Below are 21,133 nucleotides of genomic sequence, written 5' to 3'. Positions count from 1 at the left end.
TTGAACAGGTGTCACAGGGAGAGGCTCGCTAAAGAACTCTCTAGATTTCTGGGGACATCTCATGTGAGGAGAGCAGCTGGTCTAGTTCTTTGCACCCACTTTTTATAATGACTCTGTGTGTCCGTTAATCAGATGAGGAAACTGAGGCTCAGAGAAATAAAGGGATTTGCTCAAGGTCAGCTTGTGGGTAAAAAGTGTTCCTGGGATTTGAAGTCAGGTTTCCCACACAGACAACAAGCATTGTCTCTTGGGCATTTGGAAGCAGGGAGGAAGGGCACCTGGCCAAGCCTGACTGCAGTTCCCTGCATCCTGTCCTCTCTGGATTCTTGCCACCTGTCACAGATGATCTCAAGTCCCATAGGAAAGGCAGAGATTGCTCTGTCCATTTTATAGCTGGGACAACTAAGGCACACAGAATCATGCTCTAGCCCTGGATTATACAGCATGTTGTGCAGCAGAGGCTGCCCTGTGCTGAGGACAGAGGACATAGGTTCAGACAGGATACATTTGAAGAAAGATCTAAAATATGGGGCGCCTGGGAGGCTCAACTGGTTAAGCGTTGACTCTCGGTTTCAGCTCAGGTCATGATCTCACAGTTTGTGAGTTCAAGGCCTGCATCAGGCTCTCTGCTGACAGCACGGAGCCTGCTTGGGATTCTCTGTCTCCCTCTCTCTCTCTGCCCCTCCCCTGCTTGCTGTCTCTCTGTCTCAAAATAAATAAGTAAACTTAAAAAGTAAATAAATTAAAATATGTCCAATAGGTGGACAAGAATGGAGAGATGGGAGTCCCAGGGCTGAGTCCCATTAATGGGTCCAAGTTCCCCACCTGGGGACCAGCCTCACAGGTCAAATCAGCAGGGCCTTCAGTCCAGCCAGTCTGGACATGCCCCTCCCCTGCCTTCCAGAATCTTCTCCTGTCCTCAGATCTCAGGCATGAGATCTTCCCAGAAACATGAACCCCAGACAGGTGAATGGATATGGACGTTTTCCCCAAGCTCCTCTGAGTAAGGCTCCCTCTCTTGTTCCAAAAGGGAGCCTGCTTAGGACCCCAGTCAGAATGATTCCCACACAGGCTGCGATATCAGCTTTCCTCTCTCTCCCGCTCCAGCATGGAGCCCTGCAAAAGGCCCTTTGTGCAAGGCCCACAATGAAATGACGATCTGAGGGACAGCAGCACAAAGGACAGATGAGCCCATCAGCCCAAGAAAGAGAAGATAATTCATAAGCCTGAGAAACAGGTGGGAAGGTAAAACTCTAAGTTTCATTAAAATGCCCTGATGTCCCCAGTCATGGAAGCATCGTTGAGAAATGCTTGTCCTAAGAGGAAAGCTCACCCTGGAAAAAAAGAGGGCCTCAGTCGATGCCAAGAGAGGAGCTCATTATGTTTTTTCTCTGGCTGTGTTTCTGGGCTGGAAAATGTGCCCCACAGGAGCGGAGTAATGAAGTGGCTGAAATTTCAGCCGCCACTGGCGAGCCGTGAGACAGGGATTTAGAACAAAGCAATGTCTGTCAGCTCCCACTTTCCACCTCCCTCTCCATGGGGCCTTGTACCATAAGTCTTGGAGACCCCTGAAGCCCCTGTCTTGGCAGCCTGATAACAAACATGCTGGCAGCTTTGGGAGGCAGTGGGAGGGCCTCTTCGATGCGGACACACAAAACACAGCTCTGTGCTCCAGCAGGAGTGAGACCTGGAGGTCGGCCCATCTCTGCTCGGACACTGAGATCACTGAGGTGTGGGACCCCAAGGGAGAGGCACCTGGGGTGCCGAAGAGAGATCCCTGGGCTTGGCAGACACAAGACCTGGTTTCAAATCCTGACTCTGACACTTACTGGCTGTGACTGTTTGTATCATGACAACCTGATGAGGTAGGGAGTATTATTATTATCCCCATTTTACAGATAACAAAACTGAGACATGGGGTTAAGTAATTTCATCATATTTCCATTGCCAATGAATAGCAAAGCCAGGACAATCTGGCTTTCTAGGGTCTATGCTCTTAAGCACCATACTACACTGGGATTTCCTTTACCCTTCCAGTAAAAGGCTACACATCTGAAGCTTCAGGTGTTAGGACATAACTATGCTCTTCCTTTGGGAAGTGGGGTGGGTGGTGAAGGGCAGTATCCAGGTTCTCAGCTTGACCGAAGAAAACCGGCAATTGCCTGCAGCCTGATGTCTATGGGCCGAGGAAAATCTGTCAGGATGTGACAGTCCAAAGGAGACTTTCCTCCCCTAAACTCTCAGAAAGGTGAGGCGACCATGTTCAGAGGAGAGACAGGAAGCCTGAGGCCCTGACCCTCCATTCCCCTGGACTCTGCTCACTCACCTGGAGGCCGACACTGTCAGCCTGACCCCCTTTGATGAGGTGGGAGATGAAGAGCCCACAGCCGAACTCGAGGCCCCCACGAACACTGAGGCCGAGGCCTTCAGGGTGCAGACGGTCCAGACGCACCTCCTTCAGCTTCCTGCCATAGGAGAGGTCAGTGATGGCTCGGCGCTGCCCCATCCACTAGCGAGTGACCCTGTCCATCCCACGTGACCCTTCCCACCCCTGCCTCTGTCCTGGCAGCTCCCTCCATACCTGGAACGCCGGGGGGTCAGCTGGTCGTATTCCACCTGGTGCTTCAGTGGGATCAGGGGCCTGATGGCGTCAAACAGCGGCAGGCGGCTAGGCTCATTGATGACCAGCTTCAGGTCTCCCACAAGCACGACCACATCCATGGTTCTGCGGAGACACGGGGGATGCCTGGAGCCTCACCCATGGCCTGGGTGACATCCAAGGATTCCCAGAGGGTCCCCACCCACTGGGTCCAAGCCTTGGAAATGGGGAGAACACTCCTGAAAATCCCAGAGTCCCTAACTCTGGGCCAGCTGCCTCAGAAGAGCTTTGTTCTTTCACGTTAAATGTCACAAAGACAGGGGTGAGGTAGGGATCGTTAACCCATCCTCACAGATGAACTCTAAGCCAGGATTCAGACTCAGCTCTGCCTAAGTCTGAAGCCCAGGATCTTCCCAGCCAGGAAGCTTCATGCGAGATGCTGGTGACCCTTCTCACACCCCACTTCTGATCTGCAGCTAAGCTCTGTAAAGTCTGCCCTCACGGTATCTCTCACATGACTCCTCTTCACACCGTTCAGATCCTCAGCATCTCTGGCCTGCTCCTCTCTAGCTGTCAGCCGACCTGCTCACTCTGACCTAATGTTTTCTTTTTTTTTTTTTTATTTTTTTTTAATGTTTATTTATTTTTGAGACAGAGAGAGACAGAGCATGAACGGGAGAGGGGCAGAGAGCGAGGGAGACACAGAATCGGAAGCAGGCTCCAGGCTCTGAGCCATCAGCCCAGAGCCTGATGCGGGGCTCGAACTCACAAACCGCGAGATCGTGACCTGAGCTGAAGTCGGACGCTCAACCGACTGAGCCACCCAGGCGCCCCTCAGCTAATGTTTTCTAAATATAAGTCACTCCCCTTCTCAAAACCCTTCAATGGCTCCCCACTGCCCAGAGGACATCATCCATTCTCCTTGAAGGACTCAGGGCCTCCACGGCCTGTCTCCGTGGAGCTACTCCAGGCTTGTGGCTGTTCATGGCCTCTGTGTGCCCTGGGTTCTACTCCCCCAGATTACCTGTCACTTCTCTGTGCTTTCATGTCTCTGCACCTGTGCTCATATTGATCCCTTGTCCTGGAATGTCCTTCTCTGATATTTCCACCTATCAAAATCCTTCTTACCCTTCAAAACCTAGCTCAAGCCATCCCGGTCCTCCCTGCCATGATGAGAAGCAAAAGCTCCTTTCTTCACCCTGCTTTTACTTCACCTTAGCAGTTATTCTGCTGTGACTTATATTGGAGTTCTTTGTGGTTGTAGTGTCTGTATACTCCCCCCACTGAGTCACGAGTTACTTAAAGAAAGAAACTAGATCTTTTTCATTTCCAGATTCTGCCTGGTACCCAGCAAGTGGTAGGAGCTTACAAATGTATGCTGGATGAATAAACAAGTGACATCTGATGTGTGGCTGGGGGCAGCTGGCATTTCTTGTTCTATCTCAGCACTTACATTCTGTTGAACCTTTCTGGCTACTTGATAGCCTCATCCATTGGATTGTGAGCAAACTGAGGGCAGCGACCGGTCTGTCTTGTTCACTCACGTGCCCTCAGCTCCTAGCACAGAGCCATGCACAGAGTATTTGTGTAAACATTTGCTAAGGCAAGTGAATGGTGTGTCCATTTGATTCCCAGGAGCACTGAGCATCTGTCCCCTTCCCAGAGCTCCCAAGGATGGGAGGGGGAGGTCCTCCTTTCTCAGAACAAGCCATCCCAGGGCTCTCTAGAGACAGAGGTACCCCAGGGTGGTCCATGGGAGCTGGACCCAGCACACTTACTGGTGATACATCCGCAGCACATCATACAGATAGTCCTTCTCCGCATCATTTTCAATCAGAAAATCCACCTAGAAAACCCAAGGGCAGAATTATAGCCCCAGGCCCAGCACTCCCATAGCAGACCCCGGGGAGGGGGAGGCCACTGCCAAGGGCCTCCTCAGCACCTCCACAGGGCTGGGGCTGTGAGAGGAGGGCAGCCAGGGGCCAGGCTGGCCCTCTGACCATAACACATCAGGCACATGCAGATCACCCCAAAGTGGCCACAGGAGTACCTCTGCACATCCAGATGTGGCCAGGCTGAACCTCATCCCCAGGCAGGTACACACATTCATATGCACACACATGAACCTCCGCGTGACCTTGATGCAGTCCCATGACAGCAGTGTTACCGCTCACCCCATAGCTATGTCACCAGAGTCCAGAGTGGCAATGCCAGTGTCAGATCCCTGGTCTGGAAGAAGCCCAGTGTCTTACCTGATGGTGACTGTAGTGCCGGATAACTGCTTTCAGAAAGGATTTGGGCCACTCGCTCAGATAGCACATCCTACCCGCTGGAAGGACCCTACCGTTCTTCTCTGTCACCAATGCCAGGGGCAACTTTGCTTTGTCCTGTCCTGGCCTAGGCTGGGCTAGCCCTGCCGTCTGTCCACTAGTCAGCCTCCTGGCTACTCCTTCACCTCTCCACATCCCTTCAGTCCCTCACCTCCCCTCCCCCTCCAGGGGGAGAGTCAAGTTACATCATTTCAACTTTGCTGACGTCAATGGCTGGGACTCCAAGGTCAGGGTCAGGAGCTGTTTCATTAGCACCTCAATCCCAGGGGAACTGGTGGGTAGAAGCCCCAGATTCCACTCCCAGTTCAGTGTGAATCTCTACACGCTGTATCCTTGACTCTCTCTTTAGCCCAAGACTGAATAAGAGGGCAAGAACAGCTTCCAGCTGGGAGGCGGGTCAGGAGGCTCTGAACGGTGCATGGTCAGGAAAGACTCTACAAGAGGAGGCTTGGATTCCCCTTAAATGAAGGCAGGGTTCAGGTGGGAGGAGGCAGGACAGTCCATCTTGCACCAGTTTGTGACCTACTCTTTTGTGATGAGCTGGAACTGAGCTAAGAGGGATAGAACCAGGAGGCTGTGGCAGATGTGTGCTGAGGAGTGATGAGAAGGCGGTGGCCCAGGGCTGACCAAGAGGATAGAAGGAAGGCGCTAGACCAGAGCAACTGGAGTGCATTCATCATTCAGTAGACACCTCTGGGCCCTGCACACCTCTGCGTGGCACAGTACTGTCGAGGATCTACTGCATGCCAAGTGCTTTCCACTGAGCGCAGGGTATTAGGACATTGGCACAAAGTGCCCTGGAGCAGGGGCTCCTTGAATTCGGCCCTTGGACTGCTCCTTGTTCTCTCATTCAGGCCATACTCTGCTTACTGACTGCCAACCATGTCTAGGAACTTTACGTAAATTCTCTTAACCTCCCAACAAACCTCTGACATGCATGGATACTATCATCCCCCTTTGAGAGAAGAGAAAATATAGGCTCCAAGAAGGAGCAGAGCTGAGACTCCAACGTACGCCGGCTGGCTCTAAAACCTTTGCTTTGTTTCTGACCACCACATAGTATCCACTTACCGGATACAACTTTTTGTATGCATTCGTCTAACAGACATTTACTGAGCACCTACTGTGTGCCAGACACTGCGTCTTTTTCTAATTAGATTTAAAAATCTTTTCCTTTTCTTGGATCTCTCTTGACATGGGCACAGAAACCCCAAAGGAGCCCAGCATCTACAAATACTTTATCACATCAATCCCTCCTTCCCGGCCCACCTATCTCTGGTCACCTCCATCCTGCATCAGCATTCTCTGGCTGATCCTCAACTAACTCTTTGCTATCTGTCTGTATGGCAGGGGGAAGGGGGGCTCAGGCCCCCTGTCTAGGGCCCTTGAGGCAAATTCTGCGTTTAGCCTTGGGCCCTTTCCAGCCTCATCTCCCAGCATTCCTCCATATGGACTGGCCCTTCAGGAGAGCTGCACAGGGAAAGCAAACAACATTCAGCTCATGCAAATACACCTCCACGTGTGCACCCTGCCAAAGACCGAGAAAGAGAGCAAGAGCAAATTAAATAATGCATGTTGTTCCACTCAACGAACATCTGCCCTTCTCAGGCTGTTGTGGGGACTAAATAAGCAAATATACACGAAGTATTTAGAACAGTGCCCAGGGCTCCCAAATCTTGAGGACTCTGAAACATGTGCTGAGTCTCTTCCTTTCTGTCTCCAGACCCACTCTGCAGCCTTCTCCACACTGCCCTGTGTCCCAGGATGCTTTGCCTGGGCTCCCTGCCCTCTGACACCCAGCTGGTGTGAGAGCCCGAGGAGAGAGAAAATGGGGTTCTGACTCCCCTGCTCACACTCTCTGCTACATCACCTTACAAGCAGCTCTGAGCTTCTGCCTGTAGCCATGGCTCTCCCCTTCCTTTGCCCCTTCAGGAGCACTTGGGTTCCTGCTGCTGCTCCCAGGCCCTGTCACCACACTTTGTGGGTTCATGCGTCCCTGCCCATCCTTCGTAAAGCTCTCTTTAGTCTCCCATTTGGGAAACCGTTGGGATAAGCCACACGCTTCTTGCCTCAACTCTGGCCAGTGTGAAACACTGGCTCTTAGCAGTGGTAGTACCAGCAGCATTTTCTCTCTGTGAGCTCTTCCTGCACCTTTAAGATGCCTCAAACATCAGCTCTCCTTCGTCAAACCTCTCCTCATGCTCCCCCACAAGTCCTGTGCTGTCATTCTGCGCACGTGACACCACTTAGTTCCCACCCCTGCCACGGCACTCACAAAGCTGTGTTGTACATTCTCTCTTTACTCTCCTGTCTCCCCACTAATCTGTGTGTGGCCCAGACACAGGCCTGGGAGGAGTGTGGCAGGGTGAGGCCAACAAGCCCCTTCCCCAGCTGACTCTGCACTTCTCTGGGCTTCAGTTTCCTCATAAAATGGGGATGAAAGTACCTATTTCATAGGATTTCATCCTTCTTTGAGACCCTAATCATTTTTTTTTTTTATTATTATTCATTGAGTTAATGCCTGGCACGGTACCTGGCAAATAGTAAGTGCTAAGTGTTTGTTGACCAGAACTAAGTAAATGAACACAGATTCTATATTCTCAGCAGCTATCAGGCCGTGGGCACTCCATAAACGTTGCTGGAATGAATGGATCCAGCCACACTTCTCCCCAGGCCTTCAGAGCACTACCCCTGGGTAGTACTGGGTATATTTGGTCCTTGTTTTATTATTCTTCATCCTTTCAAGACACCTGTGTCTTGCTGGCTAGTTGGTGGCATTTGTTTTCATTTTTAAATTTTTTAGAGTTTATTTATTTCTTTTGAGAGAAACAGAGAGAGAGAGAACAAGCAGGGGAGGGGCAGAGAGAAGAAGAGACAGAATCCCAAGCAGGCTCCCCCACCACCAGTGCAGAGTCCAGTGCGAGGCTCAAACTCATGAACCATGAGATCACAGCCTGAGCCGAGATCAAGAGTTGAATGCTTAACTCACTGCACCACCCAGGCGCCCCTAGTTGGTGGCATTTGACCCAGTGCTTGGCACACCTGATCATGCCCTCTTCCCCTGCTTCTCCTACCTCACTTGCTGTTCCTTCCTCTCTTCCTCTCCTCTAAAGGTTGGGGTGCCCTGGTGCAGTCCTGGGTCTTCTTTTCCTCTTCACTGTGTCCCTACGTCACCTCATCAGTTTCAGAGGTTGAGCTACCATTTATTCCTCAAGGACTCACTGCAGCTTATCTCCAGCACAGATCTCTCCCCCCATCTTCAGACTCCCACAGCTCCTGGCCTTCTTTGTCACCTCTCTACTTAATGCTTGAACAGGCATCTCAAACTTACAACATTCAAAATGGAACTCTTGGTTTCCACCACCTCCCATCTTGTCCCCACCAACCTGCTCCTCCCAAAATGTAGACTCCCCTTTGATGCCTCCCTCTCCACACCCACAGCCACCCATCACCAGAACCCACTGGGTCTACCTTTTCTCATGTCCGGGGTCTGACTGCTCCTCATGCTCGTCCAAGCCCCCACCTCTGGCCTGGGCTGCTGTAGGAGCCTCCTGCCTGGGGTCCCCCTTCCACGCCTGGCCCCTTCAGTCTGCTCTCTACCAGCACTCAGAACAATCCCTCGTGTAAGGTGCAAGGCAGTCGTGTCACTCCCCTGCTGGCTTCTCATCACTCTGAGAACAAAACCCCAAGTCCTGACCCTGGTCTACAGGCCCCCACCCCACTCTAATTCATCACCCATTACTCTTCAATCTGTAATTCCTCTCAGAAACACCACCCTCCCTGCTGTTCCTAAAGGCTTCAGGGCTTTTGTATTTTACTGTTCCCTCCTCTTGGAATATTCTTCCAAGTTCTTCTACTCCTTGGAATGGCTCCTTCCCTCCCTTCTTTCTAGATGTCTGTTCAAATATCACCTTTTCAGAGAGGCCTTCCTGACAACCAACTGGTTGCTCTCTGTCCTCTCATCCTAGTTTATTTTTTCCATGACATGTATCACTACTTTGTATGATACTTGTATTGGTTTACTTGTTAACTGTCTGTCTTCCCCACTAGAGTGTACTAAGGAGCCAGGGACTTTGTTTTATTATTCAACGGTTAGAGTAATGTTGGGCATATATTAGGAACTCAGTCAATGTTTACTGCATGAATGATTAGTAAAACTTTGGAAGGCAGGGGGCCTTTCTGACCTTCTTATTGATCCCCTTCCTCCTGCCCCCAGGCGCCTGGCCTTGGCAGGGTACACTACAGATATCCATAAATGAATGATTACTGAACAGGCAATAAAAACTTTTTGAGCAAATGAGTAACCAAGTTCCTCCAACATGCAGGCACAGTGAGCAGAAGGACAGCCTTCTTTTGAAAATCTGGTTCTCTGGGGACGAGGCTTACTTGGTCTCTGATGCTCCCCTTCCCTCTCCTTGGTATCCTGGCCCAAGGTGGTGACTGGGAAGGGCATGTAAGTACTGCTGATGTCCTTGGGAAACTGCACAAGCCCAGAGAAAGGGACTCTACTCAATAGCCTGGAGCCTGCTGGCTCATCCAACAGGATGCTCTGCAGGTATCTGCGGGTGGCCATGGACCAAATGGTTACCACAGGTCCAGAGTAGCCAGTACTTGAATTCCTATTTAATCCTAACTGTCCAGTGTGGTAAGCACTGTAAACCTCATCTCATAGCCGAGGAAACTAGAACTCAGTGAGATTAAATGGCTTGCCCAAGGTCTCACTGGCGGTGAGTGGCAGGGTTGAGATTTGACCCCAGTTCTGCCCAACTTCATATAACAGACAACAACAATGGACATTTGTTGAGGACTCACTAAATATCACAGTCTATTTAAACTCCCTACACCCGTGTAGATCTCACCCAACACTCACAAGAAACTTAGTAGGCAAATATTATTGTTATCTTCATTTAACAAATCAAAGAGCGGAAGCACAGAGAGGTTAATAACTTGCTCAAGGCCACACAGGACTTTCCATGACAATATACCACTTTTAGTGCTACTCCCAACAGATAAAGATTTCCATTACAAACCATTCCCAAGGGGTAAATTTGCACTACAGCACTAAGGAAGGGACACCTAGAAAACAATCAACAGAAGCTGTAAATTTCACCCAGTATGGCTGTGCGCCCCCATCTGTATCCTCTGCTGCTTTGTCCTCTCTCCCTAGTTCCTAGATGATCTCAACCTGGGAGGCGAAGGCTCCTGCCGTCTTGGAGACTGCAGGGCACAAAGTCCAGCCTAGGCCTTGCCCACATGGCGCCGGCCCCGCCTGCACACACAGGGGCATAAATAGGTAATGACTCCTGTGATGAGGAAGAGCAGGGCAATGGAAACACGAAGACCCGAAGTCCTTTGGAACCTGCAGGCCCTGGTGAAGAGAAACAGGGGCTAACTCCAGGGCAAGTCAGACACCAGGGACTCCATAGGTAATTCTTGAAAGAGAGGCAAAGATAGTACCCACAGGGAAGAGGCAAAAGAGGACCTGACATTACTTTCTGCTCAGGGGCAGGAAACTGAAATTCAAGCCTGAGCCTTGCGGTGGGGATGAGAGGCTGTGCTCCTTTGAAGTGGGTTGCCTGAAATCTACACTCACCAAATGTCCCCTGCGGCTGAAATTTCTCCCCTCACGTCTCTGCACAACAGGATGCACTGGTGAACAGTTTCATGCTCCCCTTGCTAGTCACCAGCCCCAAACTCCTGCTGAATTTCCAGCTATCTCTCATCCTTAGAATACCCAAGCCCTCTTTTTTAGGAGACTTCTGCCAGTGTGAGCTTCCTCCTTCGTACTCCCACCAAACCTTGATCCCAACACTCAGCACCCAGTCGTGGGTAATTATTAATGTAGGGTCTGCCTCCCGCTTGTGCAGCCAGCAATGTGAGGGCACAGATGAGGTCTGGCACTGAGTGGGTACTCCAAATACATTTATTAACTGAATGATTCCCCCTGGCCCTTAGCTCCTGTGGCCTCTACATTGACTGGCTCCTCTGGCTCCCTGGGCCTCTCTGTGAGGAGAGAGGGGTTAAGCACCCTGACTTTGCCTACCTGAGCTCTCCTCCCTCAGGCCTGGGAAGAGGTTTGGCCTGGTCTAAAGACACTGCCCCATCGGGCTCTGTGATGGCCTCAGGGCACAGAGTCACCTGTCCCTCAGGCAAAGCCTGTGGGTGGCTCCAGATCCCCTGGCTTCACCCTTGGGCTCTGAAGCATCCTAAGTCTTAGTGGGGAGGTCTGCTGGGTTACCTCCAATGGTCCTCTCTGGTCTCAGGACCTCAGCAACTCCCACACAGCTCTGGAAACAGTTCTGGAAATACCCTGGGTGAAATCCAGCCCCCTTCTGTGAGGGCCTGAGAATCCTGAACCATCCTTGATGTCCCTTACTGGGACACACCAGGGGAGATATAGCTCCGTCTGAAGAGTCTGGCTGACTCTCCGTACCTCCTCCCTTCCTCCCACTGCCCCCTTGTCAGTGCCAGGGGCTTGCTTCTCAGGCCCTAAGATATGCCCTGAAGTGGGGAAAGGCGCCCTGAAGTGGGGAAAGGCTCCCTAAAGTGCTTCTAACTCATGTTTTGAGGTCAAAGGACAGAGAGAGATGACCAGTTTTCCTTCCCACCAATTCTCACCTCTCAGACACTGTCCCATACCCTCTCCATATGCTCCAACAGCCCTGAGCTTGGGGCACTAGGAGCTGAGGGACTGACTATGGGGCATGTCAGAGAAGCATCCTGTCCTCAGACCAAGGCTGCAAGGAATTCCAACCCCAGAGAAGTTCCCACCCTTGGAGAGCAGAAGGAGAAAGGGCACTTTCTGGAGATCGGTTTATGGGTTCCCACACCTGGAGTCCTAGTGTCCCCTCCCTTATTTCACTGGGGATCCCAGCTGGAAATCAAACGACTCTCAGGGGTCCCAGTGCATCCACAGCTCTAAGTCCGGGCTGGAAAAGGGAGGGGTGGCACTCGGTCTGACAATCCCCCACTCACCCTGTCCAGGACTCCGGAGTCCTGGACGCTTTAGGGGCCCCTAAAAAGCTCTGACCTTGTGCCGGAACTCTCGAGCCACCTTCCGGTCCATGGCTGGGCCAGATCGCAGCGTCGCCACACAACTCGCTACTTCGGATGCCTGGCGGCCCCAAGCCGGCAGGAGCCGCAACGAGATCCGGCAGCCCTGGGAGCGGTGGGGGCGTGGCCTGGGCGCGGAGGGGCGGGGCCTGGGCGGGGCCGCTGGGCCATCCAGAACACCTGTCCGGAAGCTCGTCGCCTCCCACCGACGCCCTCCGGAGCAAATGTCCCCCACTGTGTGTATGTTGTGGTGGCGGCGGTGATTGAACTCGATGCTGGCCCTCCCCTTGGAGGGTTCGATGAAATCTACACGGGTGTAGGGAGTTTAAATAGACCGTGATAGTTAGTGAGTCTTCAACGAATGTGCGTTGTTTTGTTGTTTATTATCTGGAGTTAGGCAGAACTGGAGTTAGACAGAATCTCAACCCTGTCACTCACTGCCAGTGAGACCTTGTGCTCCCCCAAACACAAGCAGTTGAGGGAGAGGATCTCAGGAGGCCTGGGGAGGTTTGAGACTTTTTTTTGGGGGGTCAGACTACTTTTTTGTGGAGGTCCTGAGACTCACATCAGTGGGTAGGGATAATCAATGGATGCGCAAATAGAGGCACATTCGCGCACTCCTGAGGCTTTCACCCACTGCCAGGCATCTCACCTCCAGCGTAATTCTATAAGGCCTCCTCCATGGGCTTATTCCCATTAGGAAGAAATCTTTGATCTGTGAATCCCTTCAGTCTGGGTCTTATGAGGCTCACAGAGGCCTGAACCAGTGGGTGGCAGTGCCCCTCCCGAACCAACTTTCCATCCCACATCCCTAGCCCAATCTCACTCCAAACACACACACACACACACACACACACACACACACACGCTCACTGAGGCATGGAAGGGCCTGGCAGTGACATCCTGATTTACTGCTGACCTTTACCCAGGGCCCAGACCCCATCTGATTAATTTGATTTATTCAGCCAAAGTTCGCTCAACTCCTAGGTCTAGGGCTGGGGTACAAAGACAATGATGAACCAAGCTTGGGACAAACTGAGAGGAAAGAGTGGATTAGGAAAGAGGTGATAAAAATAGGTGTGAATGAGAGCGAGTGGGACCTTTAATCTTGGAGCTTGTGCCTGGATTTAACCCATGGTGGGAGCCTGATCTGTGTGCACCATGTCAGGGAGCAGGGGACAGGGAGATGGACAACAACCCAAAATACTGAACCACTTATAATCATAACTTCAGGGACACCTAAAGACCCCCCTCCTTTTCATCTTATCCCCAATGGCTGAAGCTTTGCCAACAGACTTGTTTTTATTTGAGCTAAATTATTGCCTACTTTAGGATATAAATCCTTCCTGGAGAAGAAGCTTGAAATATTATCCATGTTCTCACCTTAGTATTAACTAGTTAAGGCAGAGATAAAAGGTGAAGACTTGTGGGATTTTCAAAGGTCCAGGAAAGACACATAAAATATATTCTCCTCTAACTTACGTTGTTGATTTTCTACATCTGTTAACTAAGTCATATGGCTGTTATTTCATAGAATCCAGGCAAAGTGGCAAATGTCCTTACAAGGGGAATGCAGTCCACTGGCCACCTCAGTCGTTTTCCATGACCACCACTCCCACAGGCTCTCTCCTTCTTTAAATGCTTTATCTTTTGGTTTTGAGGACAGCACTAAGTCCTGTCTCTCCTCTCCTGTGAATGTTCCTTTTCAAGTTTTGTCTTCACCCATTCCCTAACCAGGGTTCCTTAAGTCTCCATCTTTGATTCCCTCCTCTTCTTCTCATCTATGCCTACAGCTCCAAATACTCTCTGTGGGGATGTGTGCTTTATTTCCCACTATATTCCCAGAACAAGGTGTGGTAAGAAATAGATGCTCAACAAATTTGTTCAATGGATGAATAAATGAATGCATTCCAAGTTTATATACTGAGTCCACCACCACCATTATCATCATAATTTCTGCAAGACTTGCATCTGGTTTGTGTTCCAACACTTAGTTAGCCAAGGGAGTGATACACAGGTTCCCAAGGCTGCCAAGCCCACATTTCCAACGTTAAACAATTCCTTCTAGAGGGAGTATATCTTGTTCAAAATTAAAGTGTTTTTATTTGTTTGTTTTTGTATGTTGTTGTTAAAGTCTGGCCTTGATGGGATCAATAATATGGGAGTGTGAGGCACTTCTGTCATTCAGTCAACATTTTCTGAGCTGGGGCCTGAACTAGTGCTGGACATACAGAGGACTAAGTCATGATTCATTCCCTAGAGGTGCTCAGAACAGGTAGAGTAGGGACTTGGGGAGCCAGGAAGTTGTAATGGTGAGTGGTGGGAGAATAGGCTAGGATTCTGCAGGTTTGATTCTGATACTGACAACGGACCACCGAGCGGCATGTCCCAGGGCTTTTGTAAAGGAGAGTGGAAGACCAGACTCACACAAGCATCTTGGGTGTCTGGTGGAAGGGCTTTCCAAAACCCAGGTTTCTGAGTTGGGGATCTTTGAAGGGTAAGGGATGTTGGGGGCTGCACTTGCTATCTCCTTGCTCCACCGGGGAACTTAAGGCTTAGTGATCGAATCCAGCCTCCCCTGGGGAGGGGCAGCCACAGGTCATGTGGGGCAAAGGCGGGGCTGAGATCTGGCGCCTAAATTATGGTAATGAGCGGGGCAGTCCTGTCATTCTAGCTCCGGGAGGAGCCCAGCGCCTGGGAGGAGGGGCCAGGGGAACCTTCAGGCCAGAGAGTGAGAGGGACTGCGGTCGCCGAGTGGAGATGTGACCCTGCGTTCGCCGGGACAGACACTCGGGCTCCCGATCCTGCGTTCAGGCTTCCCAGTCCCCTTGCGCCCCTATGGGGGCCCGGGCCCCGCGCGCCCCCGCGCCCGCGCTCTGCCTGCTACTCGCCTGCGTCTCGCTGCCCTGGGGTGAGCCGACGGGCCCGTCCCTGAGGATGCAGGCTCTCGGTGAGAAAGGGTGTGGGCTAGGGGAGGCCAGGGGCCGGGGGGAACCTTTAGGAGAACCGGCCTGGCCAGGTTTCAGAGAGGGAGGAAAAAGAGGTTTGAGGGAGGGCAGGGCCGCGGCCAAAGAGAGGGTCGGAGGGGGCGCGGAAGGAAAAAGAGGCCGGCGACAGCCAGGGGAATGGGTCCCAAGTTAGGCAGGATGGAAGAGACCCCAGGTGGGGAGCTAGAGAGAACTCGGGCACAGAGAGTAGGAGGAAAGAGGGAGGAGACCCTTGTAAGAGAGGTCGCCAGAGAGAGGGAGAAAGGATTGAAGTCTGTAGGGAGAGAGAATGGGGGGATGCAGAAGAGGCTTCCTAGCAGGTGGGGAGATAGGTGGTGGGAGACCCAACAAAGAGAGGCCTGGCTTGAGTGGAAAGCAATCCCCCTTCCCAGCCGCAGCCCCCACGGCACCCACAGCCCAGGGCAATCCAGTGCTGCAGCCCGAGCCTGCCCGGGATCCCAGGTGAGTAGGGGCAAGCCTGTGGCTACTGCATCCGCGGCTCCCATCTTTGTTTCTAGTATGGATGACCCCAGGGTTTTAGCACAGAGGGTAAGGGGGAGGCTTGGAGGTGGTGGGGATGTATGGCCCATTACTATCCCCTCGCCCATGTTAGACTTATTTCTCATCTAGCCACAGCTCTCAGGAGGTGACCCTTGCCATAGAGGATGCTACAACAGTGATAGGAGGCCAGGTAAGAGGAGGCCCTGGGAAGGGGTCTTCACTGGGCACGGGCTTATTTCTCTCTGGGACTGGGGCTGGCAGGGAGCTTTGTAGGTTGCAGGAAGGTTGTCTCTGCAGTTATTTGGAAGGAAACAGTGTTCCTAGTATACGTCTGAAGTGTGCAAATTTACGAGATGGCTCTATTCCCACTTTCCTAATCTCTTGGGACCCTGTAGTCGGCTCAGTTTGGTTTTGGTCTTGTTTGTTTTGTTTTGTTTGCGGAGGAGGGCACTAAGATGCAATCAGGACATAGCTGAACTCTCCCCCCGTCCTGGGGTGACAGCAAGAAGGTGAGGGTTTAGGTGAGTTGAGTTTTCTCCTCCCCGCCTGGTCTGGGAAAGTACAAAGCCCTGTAAGAGGCCCCACTCCATATCTTGAGCCATGCTCCAGCAAGGATACCTAGAGAGGAGAGATGAAAATCGGGCCACTTGGTGGGGTTTGTGAGGAAGGGCTGGTTGGGAAAGGGAGCCCCAAACTATCATCCTCTGAGTCTGCACCATAATCTGTTGCCCACCCTCCTGAGGTCCTCCATGCTTTCAGGAGAGGTGGTAGTTTGTTTTCCCCCTTTGCCAATTTTTTTTGGTCTCTGGATCAGGCGACTCAGGTTCTCTTTTCAATCCTGTCCTGCATGTGTCTTTTCTCCAACTACAGACATGTTACAAATCCAGCCCACCCATAACCAGGTCCCACAGAGGATCTTGAACCTCAACTCATGCACCTTGGCCTTCAGGATCAGCTCTTTGTGGCCAGCTCTTTGTGGCCAGCAGGTTGGGGAGTATTGTTTATAATAGAAAACAATGTGCCCCAAATACCTGTCTTTTGGAAATAGGTATGAATGAAGACCCCCAAGGCAGGAGGAAGGCATGCTTATTCTGTAAGGTGTGGATTATCTAGGCTCTTTATTTCTGTCTGCCCACTTTTCCAGGCCCCAAGTTTTAGAATCACGGCCAGATGCAGTTTGAGTTGAAAGACAATGTTGTTACTCTTTTTGTATAAGATGAAATCAAGGATGACCTGCCGGGGCCCTCGAAAGCAGGTGAAACAAGGTCTCCCGGTGGAGCCAGCCTGTTTCCCCACAACATCAATGCCCCCCAGAACTCCAGGAATCCCTGTGTTTTAGTGGGGAAAATTATCCTTACCCAAGCACCTCATTCCGCTGGCCGGCTTCCTTCCTTAACAGATTCCAGGGTAAGCCTCCCTCCGTTTTCCTCTGGGAAGCTTCTGGATCAGCCAAGTCCAGTAGGTTTCTCACATTATTCCTTAGAGCAAATAAGGGGTTGGAATGACCTTCCTTTAAAGCTACTCAGTGGGAGTGGGAGAATGAGGTCATTAGCTAGCAAGTGAACCTGGGGATCCTTCGAGGGCTTTTGCCTGGAATAATCTCATCGGTAAGGGTGGAGGTCCCAGACCAGCAGTCAGCCAACCTTTACTTCAGTACTGCCACATTCCTGTAGAACTCAGCCATTCTCCAGAGAATTGAGGGTATAGACCAGGATGGGGAAAAAAACCCACATTGTTATTCACAGGATCCTCAATTTAACTGAAATTTAGCATCCCCTTTAATTATTACTACAGGCTACAAACCACAATGCAGCAATAGCAGTGTCTGTGCCTGTCACCAGTAGAAATCACATATATTTTCATATCACCTTACAGTTGTTGATATTTCCAGATCTCATGTAAACTCACTACTTCCAAACTCTGGCAATGTTAAGACCTGCTGCTATCTTGCTATTTAATGTATTAATAAACAAGCACAAATATTATTAATCAGTTTTATAAAATATTTTTGTAACTGTATTGCAATATAATCGGTATGTTTGTAATCTTCTGTTTTATTTTATGCATTTATAGACATTATTCTGAGAATGGGTTGCTAGGCTTCACTAGATTGTCAAAAGGGTCCTTGGCATCAAAATGATTAAGAACTTCTGATCTATACTGAAGACGAATCATTTGGGCAAGATTTAAAATGTTTTCCAGAAAATGGCCTTGCACTGCAAGCACTGGCTATCTTACCTTCATTAATACTGATCTCAGGAGCCACATCTGAGGAGGGGGCAAGGAGTGGAAAGACACAAAGACCAGGCTTCATTAAGAGCTCTTCAGGGCCTATGGGATGCTGATGGTGATCGTTTTTCCCATGGTCTCCGAGGCCCTGTGAGATTGATTACGACCACGGTGGGAAGCCTGACTCCTGGGGCTCTGGCTGGGTCTGGAGGGTAAGGAGAGCCAGGGAGGACCTGGGAACCAGGGGCCAATGTGGGACAAGAACACTGAAACCTGGCCAGGGAGGGGCTGGTAATCTTCCAGGGGTTAGCAAGATGGTGAAAAGGGAGGGAGGGAGTGCCCAGGGATGAGGTAAAGAGACTGGGCCTGCCAAGGAGGAGCAAAGAACTGAGCTTGGGCTCCAGGGACCAAGGGTTCTGTCTGAGTCCTTGGCCAGAGGCTGGGGATTCTGCTTGAGGATGCAGAGATGACAATGAGGGAGGAAGACATGTGAGAAATACCCACAGTGTGGTTGGTGCCTGGTTGGCCCCAGGAACAAGAACATGAGATCTGGGAAGCTGTACAAATGGGGAGGCCAGGGCTCTGAGAGGTGAGGAGCCTGCTGCACCCAGGACCCCAGTCCCAGGTGACATGAGACACCTCACACTAGGGTCCAGGAAGTCAGGTGTCCAAGTCAGCTAGCCGTGTGGTGACTGAACACATCTGATGTTTGGGACAGTTCGAATTTCAGATGGTTTATATCTTGAGAGACCACATGTTGGGATTTCCGGTCTGGAAGATAGGATTTCTCGGCTCTCTTTGCTTGTGGCCTCCCTAGATTTATGGTATCAGGGAAAGTCCTTGCTTGGAGCTGCATTCTAAGGATGGTGGGTGGTGACCTGTGTGGAAGGTTGGAGTGGAGGATGGGGTGAGATGTTCCCCTGACCTGGGGAGAGGGGCTGCCTTTGTTTCCTCGGTCTGCCTCATGTGGTTTCTGTGGTGAGTATTTGCTCTCCAGACAAGGGGGTTTTGTGTTGGGCTGGGAGGGAGAGAAGAAAGGAGTGGAGGCTGGGGGATATTGGAGCATGGAGCGGAGGAACTGTGTTCGGGCCACCGAGATGCCACCTTGGAGGGTAAAAACCAGCCTTCACTTCTCTAGGGCAGGCCTGAGAGTTCTGTGTTCCAGACCTCTCAGAAGTGGGCCTACAGAGGTGGGCTGGTTGGGGGCACTGAGGGGCAGGGCGTCTCCTCCTCCAGGTGATGGACAGGAAGGGGCATGACCCCTAGGAGGTCCTTCCCTGACATCAGCCCTTGACCGAGTTCTCTTCCTTCTGTTTTGAAAAGGGGGCTGAAGTCCTGGACTCCTTGGCCATGTCCTCTTGGGAAAGACGGCTCCATCGGGCCAAATGTGCACCATCTTGTAAGTGGCCCCCTCCCTGCAGCCCATGGGAAGGCCCTGGCCCGCAGGGAAACCTGTGAGGGCAGGGCAGGCTTTCTTCAGGGCCTCTTGTGACCTTTTTTCCCCAGAAAGGGGTGTCTTTCCACCTTTTCCAGCCCCGGTCTCCAACTCCATTTTGCTTTCTCCTTCCTGGCTGAGGAGAGCTTCCTCTGCAGTGTCCTGTTCTTATGACCATGGCCCTGTGGCTTTTCTCTCTCACACTATCTGATGCTAGTGAGATTGTGTTTCCTTGTTTAGTGGTTATTTCCTCCTCCCACTTCACCCTGTTTCTGCGGCTTCTCCCCTCACCCTGCCCTGTGTCTGTGGCCTCTACCTTTACCCTGTCCTGTGTCTGTGGCCCTTTGTCTTGCATCATGGCTCCTTCCTTCACCACACTCTGCTCTACTTTGTTTTCTTTTCCTCTGTGGCCTTTCTGTCTACTGTATTCCAAATGTGAGACATCTCCCCCTTCCCTGGTTCATGCTTAGGCCTCTTCCCCTAAGCATAAGGAAAGGGAGGAAAATGGTACTTGAAGATCTCTGGGCACTCCACAGGCTCCATACTCTCAGTCTGCCTGCCTTGTCTGGTAGCCAGGAACTTTTAGCACAGGGAGCTGAAGGCCCAGATGGAGCCGGTCTGGGGGCCACCTGATGCATGCTGAGGACAGGTACTCTGACACCCCACACCCCCTGTCTGTCAGGGAGGAAGACAGCCAGCCAGGTTTGAGGCATCCTACTTGTGTCCCCATTAGAGCTAGCTACTGAGGAATGTTGGGGCTACCTATGGTGGGATCTGAGTTCTGTGCAGCTCTGGGAGTGCTGGGTCTGGTGCCCTGGCACGAGGGAGGTGCTGTATCACTGGGTTTTGCCAATCTCGGCTCAATGGGGAGGTGCCTTCTGTGTCTCCCATGCAGACTTGTTCTCCTGCTTCAACGGGGGCGAGTGTGTGTACCCAGCCTTCTGTGACTGCAGACGCTTCAATGCCACTGGGCCACGCTGCCAGATGGGTGGGTCTGGGCTCCATCCCACCCCTGGGATTGGCCCTGGGTACAGGGAGAGCTTGAGGGCCTGAGGCCTGGGGGTCCTGGGCTGGGGTGTGTGTGGGGGTTCTCTGCCAGCTCTGGAACCCACCAGCCTCTAGCTTGGTGCCCACTGCAACTGTACGGACAGGTTCTCTCTTCTCTGGCACAGTGTACAATGCCGGCCCTGAGCGGGACAGCATCTGCCGGGCATGGGGACAGCACCATGTGGAGACATTTGATGGCCTGTACTACTACTTCTCTGGGAAGGGCAGCTATACCCTGGCAGGGCGCCATGAACCCGAGGGGCAGACTTTCTCAGTCCAGGTGAGGCCTTCCCTACCCTGCCCATCTAGAAGTTTCCACGAGGCTCCGGAGGTTGTACTGGCCTGGCCTCTCCGTGGGAGAGTTAGAGAGTCTACACCTGGAAGGAGCTGCAGGCCCCACAGTCCTCTCTCACCCACCCACTCCTGGATGCCCCTGGCCAGTGACTGATTCAGTCACTCACTCATTAGGTATTAAGTGCGTACTTGTACTCTTCCTGGCACAAGGCTTGGTGGTGGCCTTGTGGACGACAACACAGATGTGGTCTCTGTCCACACGGAACTTACAGTAGACATCAGATCAAATGAATCATTTCAAGTACAACTGAGTGCTTCAGAGGAGAAACGCCAAATGTTAGAAGAGCACGTGATGGAAACCTACCTTCCTCGTTAGGAAGGATGATGATCAGGGAAGACTTCCTGGAGGAAGTGACATTTAAGTGGAGAACTGATGAATGAATTGGAGTTAGCCAAGTGAAGGGTCCCAGGGGTAAAAGATGGATGTGAGAACGTTCTAGGTAAAGGGAACCTGGGTGCTAAAGATCTGAGATAAGAAAGAGCACTGTGCCTCAGAGGGAATGGCAGGTCCTGGATGACTCAGTTCATAGTTACCGCCTCTAAGAAGCCCTTCTGGATGCGCTGACCTAAGCTGGCTCAGGGGCTCTTCTGAGAGCCT

General features: G+C 51.7%; 3 protein-coding genes across 4 annotated transcripts in view; 2 read left to right on the top strand and 1 right to left on the bottom strand.

Moving 5' to 3' along the window:
- The window catches only part of USH1C (USH1 protein network component harmonin), a 47,013-nt gene extending 34,918 nt beyond the window's left edge, over nucleotides 1-12,095 (bottom strand). Inside the window, exons 1-4 of one of the 2 annotated variants that reach the window (XM_049618242.1) lie at nucleotides 11,960-12,095; nucleotides 4,378-4,445; nucleotides 2,582-2,725; nucleotides 2,327-2,465 (exon numbers count right to left, since the gene is read on the bottom strand). In XM_049618242.1, the coding sequence (XP_049474199.1) occupies nucleotides 2,327-2,465; nucleotides 2,582-2,725; nucleotides 4,378-4,445; nucleotides 11,960-11,995 (387 nt within the window). In that variant the 5' untranslated portion in view covers nucleotides 11,996-12,095. The remainder of the gene's footprint in view (nucleotides 1-2,326; nucleotides 2,466-2,581; nucleotides 2,726-4,377; nucleotides 4,446-11,959) is intronic. The other variant, XM_049618252.1, reaches the window with a different exon arrangement.
- The window catches only part of LOC125913211 (L-lactate dehydrogenase A chain), a 968,541-nt gene that overhangs the window by 240,143 nt on the left and 707,265 nt on the right, over nucleotides 1-21,133 (top strand). The gene's annotated exons all lie outside the window — the stretch shown is intronic.
- OTOG (otogelin) overlaps nucleotides 14,821-21,133 on the top strand; it is a 91,114-nt gene continuing 84,801 nt past the window's right edge. The window contains exons 1-5 of the mRNA XM_049639960.1: nucleotides 14,821-15,111; nucleotides 15,583-15,660; nucleotides 19,023-19,098; nucleotides 20,030-20,122; nucleotides 20,307-20,461. Of these exons, the coding sequence (XP_049495917.1) occupies nucleotides 14,821-15,111; nucleotides 15,583-15,660; nucleotides 19,023-19,098; nucleotides 20,030-20,122; nucleotides 20,307-20,461 (693 nt within the window). The remainder of the gene's footprint in view (nucleotides 15,112-15,582; nucleotides 15,661-19,022; nucleotides 19,099-20,029; nucleotides 20,123-20,306; nucleotides 20,462-21,133) is intronic.

Source organism: Panthera uncia, chromosome D1, assembly GCF_023721935.1.
Source record: "Panthera uncia isolate 11264 chromosome D1, Puncia_PCG_1.0, whole genome shotgun sequence".
NCBI lineage: Eukaryota > Metazoa > Chordata > Mammalia > Carnivora > Felidae > Panthera > Panthera uncia.
The sequence above is the reverse complement of the archived record's forward strand: the minus strand, read 5'-3'. Positions and strand labels throughout refer to the sequence as shown.